This window comes from Malurus melanocephalus, unplaced genomic scaffold (assembly GCF_030028575.1).
Source record: "Malurus melanocephalus ecotype Western Australia unplaced genomic scaffold, MMel_1.1 scaffold_690, whole genome shotgun sequence".
In the NCBI taxonomy this organism is placed as follows: Eukaryota; Metazoa; Chordata; class Aves; order Passeriformes; family Maluridae; genus Malurus; species Malurus melanocephalus.
This window is the reverse complement of record NW_026623922.1, coordinates 212,172-222,661: the sequence shown is the minus strand read 5'-3', so window position 1 is coordinate 222,661 and position 10,490 is coordinate 212,172. Positions and strand designations below refer to the sequence as shown.

The 10,490-nt window shown below is 44.4% G+C and overlaps 1 protein-coding gene across 1 annotated transcript in view; it reads left to right on the top strand.

Annotated features, from left to right (window-relative positions):
• The first annotated feature begins 438 nt into the window (after positions 1-438).
• The window catches only part of SLC1A2 (solute carrier family 1 member 2), a 75,831-nt gene continuing 65,779 nt past the window's right edge, over positions 439-10,490 (top strand). The window contains exon 1 of the mRNA XM_057384173.1: positions 439-915. Coding sequence (XP_057240156.1) covers positions 899-915 — 17 coding nt within the window. The 5' untranslated portion in view covers positions 439-898. The remainder of the gene's footprint in view (positions 916-10,490) is intronic.

Genomic DNA, 10,490 nt, shown 5'->3' with positions numbered 1-10,490 from the left:
CGGCTGTACCGGTGGGACTGCACGGCGCGGACGAGGGCTGGCCGGGTCGGGCCTCCCGGGAGGCTGTTGCCGCCGCCGCGGCGGGGCAGGTGCCGCGGCTGCGGGGGCGCAGCCCCTCGGCCGGGCTGCAGGACTCCGCCGGTGCCCGCTCGCCGGCCCGCTCGCCGGGCACGTGCGGCTGTGAGGCTGCGGCCGGACACCCGGAGCGGGGAGTGCGGGTGTGTGTCTGTGGGATCACGCCTTCCCGCGGCTCCCGGCCGGCTCCCCGCAGTCCCGAGCCTGCCCCGGGAGGCGGTGGCGGCCGCGGCGAACGGGGCAGGTCGCGGTCGGCGGCGCCCGGCCCTCCCCCTGMGAGGGGCTCGCCGCCCCCCTCCCCCGCTGCTGCCAAGGAGCTGTTGGGGGGGATTTATAGGAGTAACAACGGCTCGTGATGTCAGCCCGTGCCTAAAATAGAGAGGGATTGACTGCAAATCCACGGCTCGAGGGCTAAACCTTCCAATCCAGCCTCAGCCAGCGCCGCGCCGATGTGAAGTCGCCCCCCAGCTCTCGCACACAGCCGCGCACACACGCACACGCTCCCCGCGGCGAGGGGAGGGCGCCGGGGATCGCAGCCCAGGTGCCAGCGCCTCCTCGCCCCGCCGGCCACTGCTGGGCGGCCGCGGCGCAGCAGCGCCGGTCCCGGGGGCACCGAGAGCCTGCTCTGGGACGGCGGGGTCGGGGAGAGCCGAGGAGCGGAGCTGCCGGATCCTCGCCCTGCGGAGCCCCCAGGATTACAAGGAATTGCGTGCTCCTTCCCAGACGTGAGCGAGGGTTATTACCAAAGAACCAACCTCCTTCGCGCCCTGCTGTCCAAATTAATCCCTTGGACCCTTGAGAAGACAGGGTTTTTTTCGGAACCATGGCATCGACTGAAGGGTGAGGGGGACCATCTCTTGGGTGGGAGGAACGGGAGGATGGGGGAGATGCCCGGCATTGTTCTTTTGGTAACAGTTTCCTGTCATCTGCTTCATTGTTAATCCTTGCCCCTCGCCATTCCCTAACAGAATAATTAGGGAGMGAGAGGAAACGAGAAGCAGACGATCCACATATAGAAGAGAGAGGGAAAAAATTTCAAATATGAACCACTGAAAAGGTCTTGGTTTTCCTCCCATCACTTCTTTATTTAACCCCTGGAGGGCAGATCAAGCTTAAACCACCTGCTCGAAAGAAGAATACAAGAGAATGGTCRTCTCAAAAGGGAGGGGGAAGCTYCTTCCTAAAKATAATAGTAGTAATAATAATTATTWTTATGATTATTAATATTGTAATTTCAAAAATAATCRAGGACCTGTCCCCCCAGCCACCCCTTCAAAAGGCAATAAACGCATCCAACTTCTTGAGGAGTTGTGCAATTTTGCAGTTCTGTGCCAAATGCGTTAAAGTTCTAGCAAGAGAAATTCTGGGAAGGGCAAAGGGTTCTACAAGAGGCTTTAAAGAAAAGCAAACACAGTTCAGCTCTGATGGTGTCCCTTAGAAGGAAACTGTTCTCCCTACTCATGCTACGATTGCAGGAGTCACCCGCTTCATCTCTCTCTGATGAGGCGGGGGGCTTGTTCAGTTTACAGACTTACTGGTAGTAGGAAAGAAAAGAAAAGATTTCTTTGATCTCTGCTTGCCCTCTTATAACACTACCTRGTATTAGACTGTGTTTAGTGTGAGCCTCCCCTTTATCCCTGGATGTTGTCATGTTGTATCAGCATGATCTGCTCAGGATAGGACTCTCTAAGGACAGAGTGCAAAAGGAAGCTCTGTTTATATTGTCTTTGTGTCTGTCAGGCTGAAAGCCTTGCTGAGCTGATTTAAATAACCCAACACATGTCTGGGAGGGTGTGCACACAAGTGTCCCATTACCTGGTCAGAAGAAGAAACTGGCTGTCTGTGCAGTGGCCCCCCAGTAGTTGGCTTGGGAGGAATGGAAGGTTAGAAAGTATTGGTTTTGGTTGCTTTGGAGGAAGGACAATCCCCCCAGTCTATCAGAGGGCATATCTGTAAGGTGCTTCTGGCTTTTCATAGGACTCTGACAGAAGTTATTAATTTATCATTTGTTATTACCTCACCTTTGCAGGGAATTTCTGCACTGAATTTGTACATTTTTGTTTTAGGAGCAGCCCAGCAGTTTAATCTGCGCTATGTAGCATTTCCTCTGACAATGACATCGGTTAACTAGATACAGCTACCAAGCAATCAGAGCCATGAGCTCTCAGGAATAAGCTTAGGGATGGAAGGACCAGCCTAGGGTTGCAGCTCTGTCRCCACGGTATCCTTGGACTACCCCAACTATCACTGCTCTGGATGGTGCRGTCAACTGCTGTTTGTATTCCTGCATGAGATGTAGAGGTCTGTAGAGTTTAATAAGAGGTGGCTGTGTTAGAGAGATCTGTCAGCTTTGGATGAAAGGAGATTTAAAATGTGTGTAGAAAGAAAGGTGCTTTTAAAAGAATTTGACTGAGTAGGTGGGCTACAAAAGATCAGTAAAAGGCCTGATACTGTTTTCCATATGGAACAGAGCTAAATTGTCAGGGTAAGAAAAGAAATTAAAAGTTTAGGCCTTGTTTTCAAACCTTTTAGGAAATTTGCCTAGACTAAGACAAACTAAAACTGTTGTTTGGTATGATTCAGTTAGTGGTCTGTGACAGCTGGAGGAGGTGTGGAAAAAGAAGTTGAGTGGGAAGCGTTTCAATTGTCAATCCGTATTTACCAGTAAGAACCTCTTCCAAAACGGAATTATCATCTTTCTCTCCCCTCAAGTGAAAAGCTGAGGGTAGATATTAGCTTTTGTTCTTGTGTAAAGGTCAGCAAATTGAGGCACCAAAATGATCATCAGGGAAAGTGAATATTGACTGGATCTTGCTGAAGGAAGGCTTTCCACCAGCAGTGGCACAGTGTGAGATGGTAGCAGAAACACTGCGCTGCTTGCAGCAAAGRGCACTATCTCAGGCACATACAGGTACTTGGAAAAGGACCTGCTGGAGGTGGGAAAGAAGGGATACACTCCAGGTCTATGTCTAGTTGCTCTTGGGATATTCAGCTTGATAAGTTAGTTGAGATCAGAAGCATATGAAAGTTTTATTTTGTGGTGATAAAACTACTCCAACTACAGTAATTTTTGTAGTGACTTAGCACTCCTCTAACAAGGGAGCTTATGTAAAATCTCCAAAGTGAGGATGTCAGGTGTTTGACAGGATGTTTATTGAACAGCAAAAATATACACAGAGGAAGGTAAATCTGTGTTCCGTTGTTAAGAGGTAGTGGTCACTTACAGCCAGGATTTGCTAGGAAAGATTTCCTTGTCTGTGCCTTTCCAGTCATTCTTTTCTTTTTCTTTCAATATCTTTTTTGGTTAAGCTTATCCATGTAAGGATATAACAGGAAAGTGGCTGCACAAATCTTTCTATTTCAAGAGGATGGTCAACAATGGRGAACCTCAATTGGAAGAAAATGAGAAAGGAAATGTGCAACATGGCAAAATCAGACTCRTGTCCTCTGGGTCTACCTTACTACTTAGTAACTAGTACTAACTAGTTAGTACCTTAGTAGTTCCAACTGGGGTGGCTTTGGTTTTTACACTGTCTATATCTTGAAAKTTTACTCTTTCTTTCACAAAATCGCCTGATACAGATTTCATTACTAWGATAGATTTTTGGTGTTTAGCTGGTGCTGAAAATGGAAAATAGCCAGTCCAAGAAGGAAGGGCTAGCACCAAGTTTGGGTATCATTCAAGGTTTCTCGTTTTTATGTTCTGTTTAAACAACTTCTGCTGGCCATGGCTGCAGGTAGGGTGCTGCTGGGAGACCTGGCCTTCTGATCTGTGCTGGCATTGCCTTTCATGAGGGCTTGGTGTGGTTTAAAGATCCCAGGACCCCATATGTATTAGTTCATACCCACATACCCACTGTGGTGTCTGGTGTAGGGTTCAGTRTGGTGGTGAGTTGATCTATCAAGATTTACCAAAGCAGAGCATTTCAGCATTTCTTTTGCTTTTGCAGGATCTSATAGGACCTAAACGTCACGAGACTGACTCTGATCAGTTGATGCCCATGCTTGTCTTCAGACCTTTGAGCAAAGTCCTTTCTTTRCATGGGTTTTATTATGGCTCTTATCTCTCTCATTTGTCTAACTAAAGGGAAAGAATAGACTACCTTGCTACTGTTTTGTTTTGTTAGTTTTGTATTTTTTTAAAAAACCTCCCAGAGTGCTGATTTAGACATCTAAAAGTCTAGAGATGGGTTTGTATTTTGTGTGCCCTTAAAGAGTGGGAGTTTCAGGTGTGAAGTTTGGATTAAGGTCTGTTCCTTCAGGGACATAGCCACTAGGAGACACTATCACTGCATCTATAGAGTCAACTTAAACAGAGGCAGAGCAGGTGTGTGAGCCAGGAGCCCAGCCCTCTGYGTGCAGGTCAGCCTCAGAGTAGCCCTGTGGCTTTGGCCAGGCAGCCCTCTCCCAGTCCACGTCCATGGTTAGGGAGTCAGCGTGAGCCAGTGGCTGTTCCTAGTGGGCAGTTTGGGTGCGATCACCATATTTTGCAGAGTTTAATAATACTGATGTGGGCTTTTCCACTTCTGTTGGTCTCAGTTTTGGAAAACAATTCCAGGGAAAGTTTTGTTTGGTTTGTTTTTTGTTTTTTTTATGAAAAGCACAGAGATGTCATCTGTTCAGATTTGCGGTGCACAGTTAACAGGYATGTGTGTGTGCGCCTCTGCTTCCATGAAGTGGAAGAGTATGAAACATTATGATTGAAAGACAAGAAGTAGTTGCTTAGCATCATGGTTTGATTAGTGAAATAGTGCTTCTCAGTTCTATGTACACTTAATATAAATGGTGTTCATGTTACATGAAGTGGCCAAATGCAGTCCTCCCATTCTGTGCAGAGTAGCAGATAAACTGCATGGCAGATACAGAGATCCCTGCCTTGGTATTTGGCTTTGTCAATATCTCATTTGGAAGGAAAGAAACAAACAGAAAACCTCATCTGAGGTCCATTCCTCCTCTCCAAACTTGGTTGTTTTTACGTTCTTCTATAATACGCTTATCTTCATCTCATATTGCGCTGTCTCTGAAACTGCAGTTCCACTGTCAGAAGTACTGTTTGTCTGTGCTACGAGGTCCTCAAACAATAAAAGTTTGGTCCAGACCAGAGAGCATATGATTTGATTTCTCCAAAATTAGCCACAGCTATGGAACTCACGTAGGTTTTTTACTAGCTGTAGACAGATGGTTATTAGTCAACATAAGTTAACACAGGAGGCACAAATAATAAATACCTTACTGGCATAGAGCTCTTTGAATACAAGGTTTAACCTGTCAACATTTTTTGAACAAATTTGAACATGAAGAATTAATTTACTACACAGGATTATTTTATTAGTCATGCAGCTGTGATGGTTTTGGATCTTGGAGCAGGATTCATAAGCCATTTGCTGCATTGTCAAGACAAAGTCTGAAAGGGAGATTGCCAGCATCTGTTATGCACCTAGCCTGGAGACGACAAAACTAGGTGAGTCAGGGAAACTAACTTGGCATTTCATTGTAGGGTTCAGGAACCTACATAGGAGAGTGGGTTTTTAGGATCTGCCACACTATATACAGGAATGCCTACACATTTCTTGTCATCTGAGTTCTTATTCTGTAATTTACCCACAAAATTCCTCTACATGGAAACTTGAGGAATTATTCTGGTACAAATGTTTAGATACTTCAGAGGGTGAAATCTTCCAAGTGCTCTCACTGTTATTTTTGTGCAGGATTTGATGAGCGCCAGCATGGGATGGAGATGTTTTACCCTATGTTCTTTCTTAGATATTTTGTGGAACAGATAGAGTGCATGTAGCTTGGTAATTAGTCATATCAGCTGTGGCTCTGACCTCATTTCACTGTTGTCAATTGCAAATCTCTCATCAATTTCAGTAAAAGACAATTAGGCTTTAGAGAATATAACTCATGATCCTTAAACAACATGCTAGTTCTTATGGCCCCAGCCTTCAGTCTGGCCTTGAGAAATGTTTTCAAAAAGAAGTTGACAGCTAGACATAAACTGCATTTTTATACATTTTCAAATAATTTTATAGACAGACAGGGATTAATATATTTCCAGTAAAGTCTATTGTGAACTTTGTGGAAATAGCAGGTTATAGTATTGGATTGGATATATGAAGCCTAAAGGGACTTTGTACTTCCTTAAAAAATGAATTTTTCAATGAAACATAGGTTTCTGTGAGATAAATGTGTATGTACAACCCTTTCCATGGACTAACATGTAAATGTTTGTATACAATGCACTGAGGAGTCAGCATGCAAAGCAGTACGGTATTGCTATGTTAGCAAATTACTGCATTGAATTTTCTCTTCTTCATTTTCCYGTTTTCCCTTGATCTACTGCCTGTTCCAATGAAGACCGCTATAACTGTAAATTTGTGAGCAGTGTTTAAAGGGTTACAGTTTTTCAGTTTAAAAAGAATGTCATTAAAACTCTGTCTTCTTGCACCTGTGTGYCMGTGTGGTTGGCTTGCATGTTCCTTTGTGGTGTAGGTGACAGTGGGARTGCTGGGACTCTGTGTGGAAGGACATGGCTCCCACTGAACAGGAGCCTGCAGTATGAGGCTGTCTGTGCAAGGAGTGGTCTCCATACCAAAGCACTCAATGCTTATGAGGGGTGTGGGGTGAAGGCGCAGCACTAACAAGTGGCCTTTCATCTTCAGTACCTTCTTGTGCAATACTTTTCCATTTTCTGTGTGATTTAAYTCCCTTCTCCAGTGGAATGTGCTACACTGCCTGCTATTTAGGGCAATTAATTGTATGATTTCTTGAAAACCCTGGCTGGATGTGTCAAATCCATCATCTCTGTAATCGTCCATCCATTAATGAAACCCTTCTCTTGCCAAYTTAGTACAATGTTTCACCCAGTTTTGGCCTCCAGCTCATTACTTTAAAATGCTATTACCACAGGCATACAAGCAATAAAAATAGGTGTTCTTTTATACATTTAATCCTACTTCTGTATTAWTTTAAAGGCTCTCAATGTGTGTAAAGTTTTAAAACCATTTACTACAATACATGTTTCATTGCTTAGGAAAGAAAAAAGACTAAGTTCAAAGATCATCATCTTTYCTAGCTTTGTCCTTCAACCATATTTGATTCTGCACAAGCAATTCCAAGGTGGGGGTCCTTACCAGGAAGAACAAAAAAAGAACCAAGGCATAAAAGAACTAAGGAATACTCCTATTAGTTACAGGMATCTTTAGGACAGCAGTGTGGAATTCAAGAAAATACAGTAGTTCAGGTTTACTGCTGTGTYTAAGAAATCAAATTCATTGAAGCATTTTAAAGAAAAGAAGGTAGAATGAGATTTTAAAAATGAAAAGCATTTAATTTTTACTTTTCAAAAAYAAATTAGTTTCAGCTTCAGTTTAGAGGACCAAAATGGTGGGGCGTCCAATACAAAGGAAAAGAATTCACTGTGTATTAAGGAAACAATTTGAGTAGACTAAGAGAATATTTATTTTTTTTTCTGWTTTGCAAGGTGCCAACAATCTCCTCTTAGAGAGTTGTAGAGAGTTCTCCCTAGCCTCCGTTTCTCCAGGCTGCATAAAAAGGCCTATCTGATTCTCTCTTCAGCTGGTTCAGTGGTGTTGTTTCCAAAATTTCCAGGAAGTTTTGAGCCTTTATTTTTCTGTCAATCTTACACCCTGCTAGTACATTCTGCAGTGTTGATTTTCACCCTGCTAGTACATTCTGCACTGCTGATTTTCACCCTGCTAGTACATTCTGCAGTGTTGATTCTCGCTGCAGTTTTGCAGTGTTGTTTTTAATACCAGTAACCATATCGAGGCATAGGGGCTGCCTGCCTGACTGTTCAATGAGCAGGATCCTCCTACCATTATCAAAGTCAAGGCACTTGAGTCCCATCCATGAATTGAGCTTTTGCTTATTCTCGGCTGCGTCCCTAATAAGAGGATAATGGACAGCATCTCTGAATTTTTCGGGGACAATCTTAAATTTAATCCATCATCTCTGTGGCATATTGAGAGTAATCAGAGATMTATCCAAGTGTAAAATCTACATGAGTGAGGCACTGGTCAGTTTGGTACTAGAACACTTATGTAGWTTAGAAGTAAAACTTGCATTCAAACTGATATTTGTCAAAAGTGTAAATGCATTAATTTACCCCAGGGAAGACAGGTAAATAAGTATAAGGGGAGTTGCATTATCTGCTAGTTCACATCGCTGTGTGAACCAAGTTCATCTCACTTAGCACTATTGCCAAATTTGTGCTTCACATCTGGGAATGACTGCACTTCTGATTGACTTGTGGCCTCCTCAAGCCATGCCATGTGGTTTCCAGATGGTGGACTTCATCTCYCTTGAGGCAGGAACCCCTGGTGTTTGCCTTTCCAACTGTTCATTGTACTTTCTGTACAGTCATTTACCCAGCAGCTGAATTAAGTTTGGTTCTTGGAGATTTGCTCTCTCACAGGGACAATGACAGAGATCMCTGTCACGTGCACTGCTAAGCTTCTGACACTGCACATCATCCACAAAGGCTGTCTGGCAGGTGCAGGGRACACACCTGCTCGTTCCTACTCCTTTGGACAAGTGTGTCTGGTGTGTCTGATGTCTCTTAGAGGTGTTGAGAAACCCTTTTAGTACATGTTTCTGCTCTGGAGGAGCAACGTGATCAGGGACCAGTTTAGATCCTGAGGGTGGTGTAACTGTATTAGTCCAGTATTGTATCCAAGCTAATAACAGGCTCTTAGTCCAGCTAATTATCTTGAGTGCAGGAGAGACTAGTTTGGATGTGCCAGGCTAGCACACAGGCAGACATGGGTATCCCCTGCTWTGTATGCCAGGTTCAGCCCATACAAAATCTCAAAGCCTGTTTCTCAGAGCAAGGAAAAAAAAAAWAATAAAGATCAGTTTTATTTATGAGTACAAAAATTAGGGCCAGCATTTGTGGGTTTGATAAACCACCAACTGTGACCATGGCTTCCTTAACTGAAAGAAATGGTAAAACTTAGGTAACATGTAGCTGCGGATATGAGAGTGGACTAGCAGTGCTTCAGCGGTGCCTTCCAACTTTAMCTATTCTGAGACTTTGTGCATGACAAAGATGCAGTATACAGCCATCTCCATGCAGTATCTTCATATCCTAGTTCTTGCATATGACTGTGATGCCATGTACTGCCGGCACACCATCCTGTAATGTACTCATCCATGCTACTAATTTTTCAAGAGATTGGCTTCACTCTATGTATGCATGAATAAAAATCCAATCCAACAGAGGTGGCTGGACCTGCTGGTTGCTATGTGAAGAGCTTTAGGTGTGCTTCTGGAGTGCATTTCCTGGTGTAGMTTAATCCAAACGTAACCCAGCCCCTCAGCATGAAGCAGAGCAGAGCAGGTGGGCATCTTCAGGAAGTTCACTTTGGATTGAATGGCTGGTATAAGTTTACTCTCAGTTGACTACTGATACAACTCAGGTAAGTGCTCMCAGCTGGACAGTTCCTGGCAGGCTCTCATCACCTTTTGGCTGCTGATGTGCTCGTTGGCAGCATGGATGCTTCTGTGGCTGCAAGCTGAGGTTCTGCCATGGCGTTTGAGTCATTGCTAACAAATGGTACTTGGCCTGCTTGCCACGAGCAGAAAGCAGCTTTGCTGTGGGGCAAAGCATGGCTGGAGGTACACCATGGTCTCCAATCACACTGMATGTGGAGGCTTCTGTTGCAAATTCATGCCAAGCAAGCAGAGGGCCCCATAAAATGGCAGAGGCAACTTCTTAAGTGTATATGCTTTAGTACACTCKCTTTGAGGCAGAAAGCTCTCTCATTAATTAAGCATCTGGTCCTTATCTGTGTAAGACCTACTTTTGGTGAGGTAACTGAGAAAAGGTATGTCCTGAAAAGCGCACATGTATATAAACACATGTCATCCACATACACGTGTGCATATGGGAATTAATTAGCACCTGGCTGCTATTTATATCACAGAATTTAGGTCAGGCATTGAAAAACAGATCAGAATGCCTCACCTGACGCTTTAGAACAGGCATATTGCAATGTCCCATGCTGGAAACTGCYGGGAAACACTATTCCTATTGACGTAAAAAGTGCCAGAGGAGCCTTCACAGCTATGTAGGGCAAAAGCGTTCAAAACCTGTCTCACTGTAGTTCCAAAGCACCTTAATAAGAAGCCTTCTGCTGCTTCCAGCATTAGCTGTTGCTTTTCTTCKTGCTTTCTGCTTCCTTTCTGTCCCATCTACAGGCATTTGTTCCCTGGTGGTGTGCTGGAGGGRATTCCCAATAACCCTTTCCAAGGGGAACCTGGGGAGGATCTTCTGAAAGAWGTGGTAATAGGCTCAGTTTGGGACAGAAGGGCCTCACAGTCCTATCTCTTCAAGTGACTTGTTGGAGTGYCTTGAGGAGGGCATTCCTGTCACCTTTTCTGGTAGCGGGTTT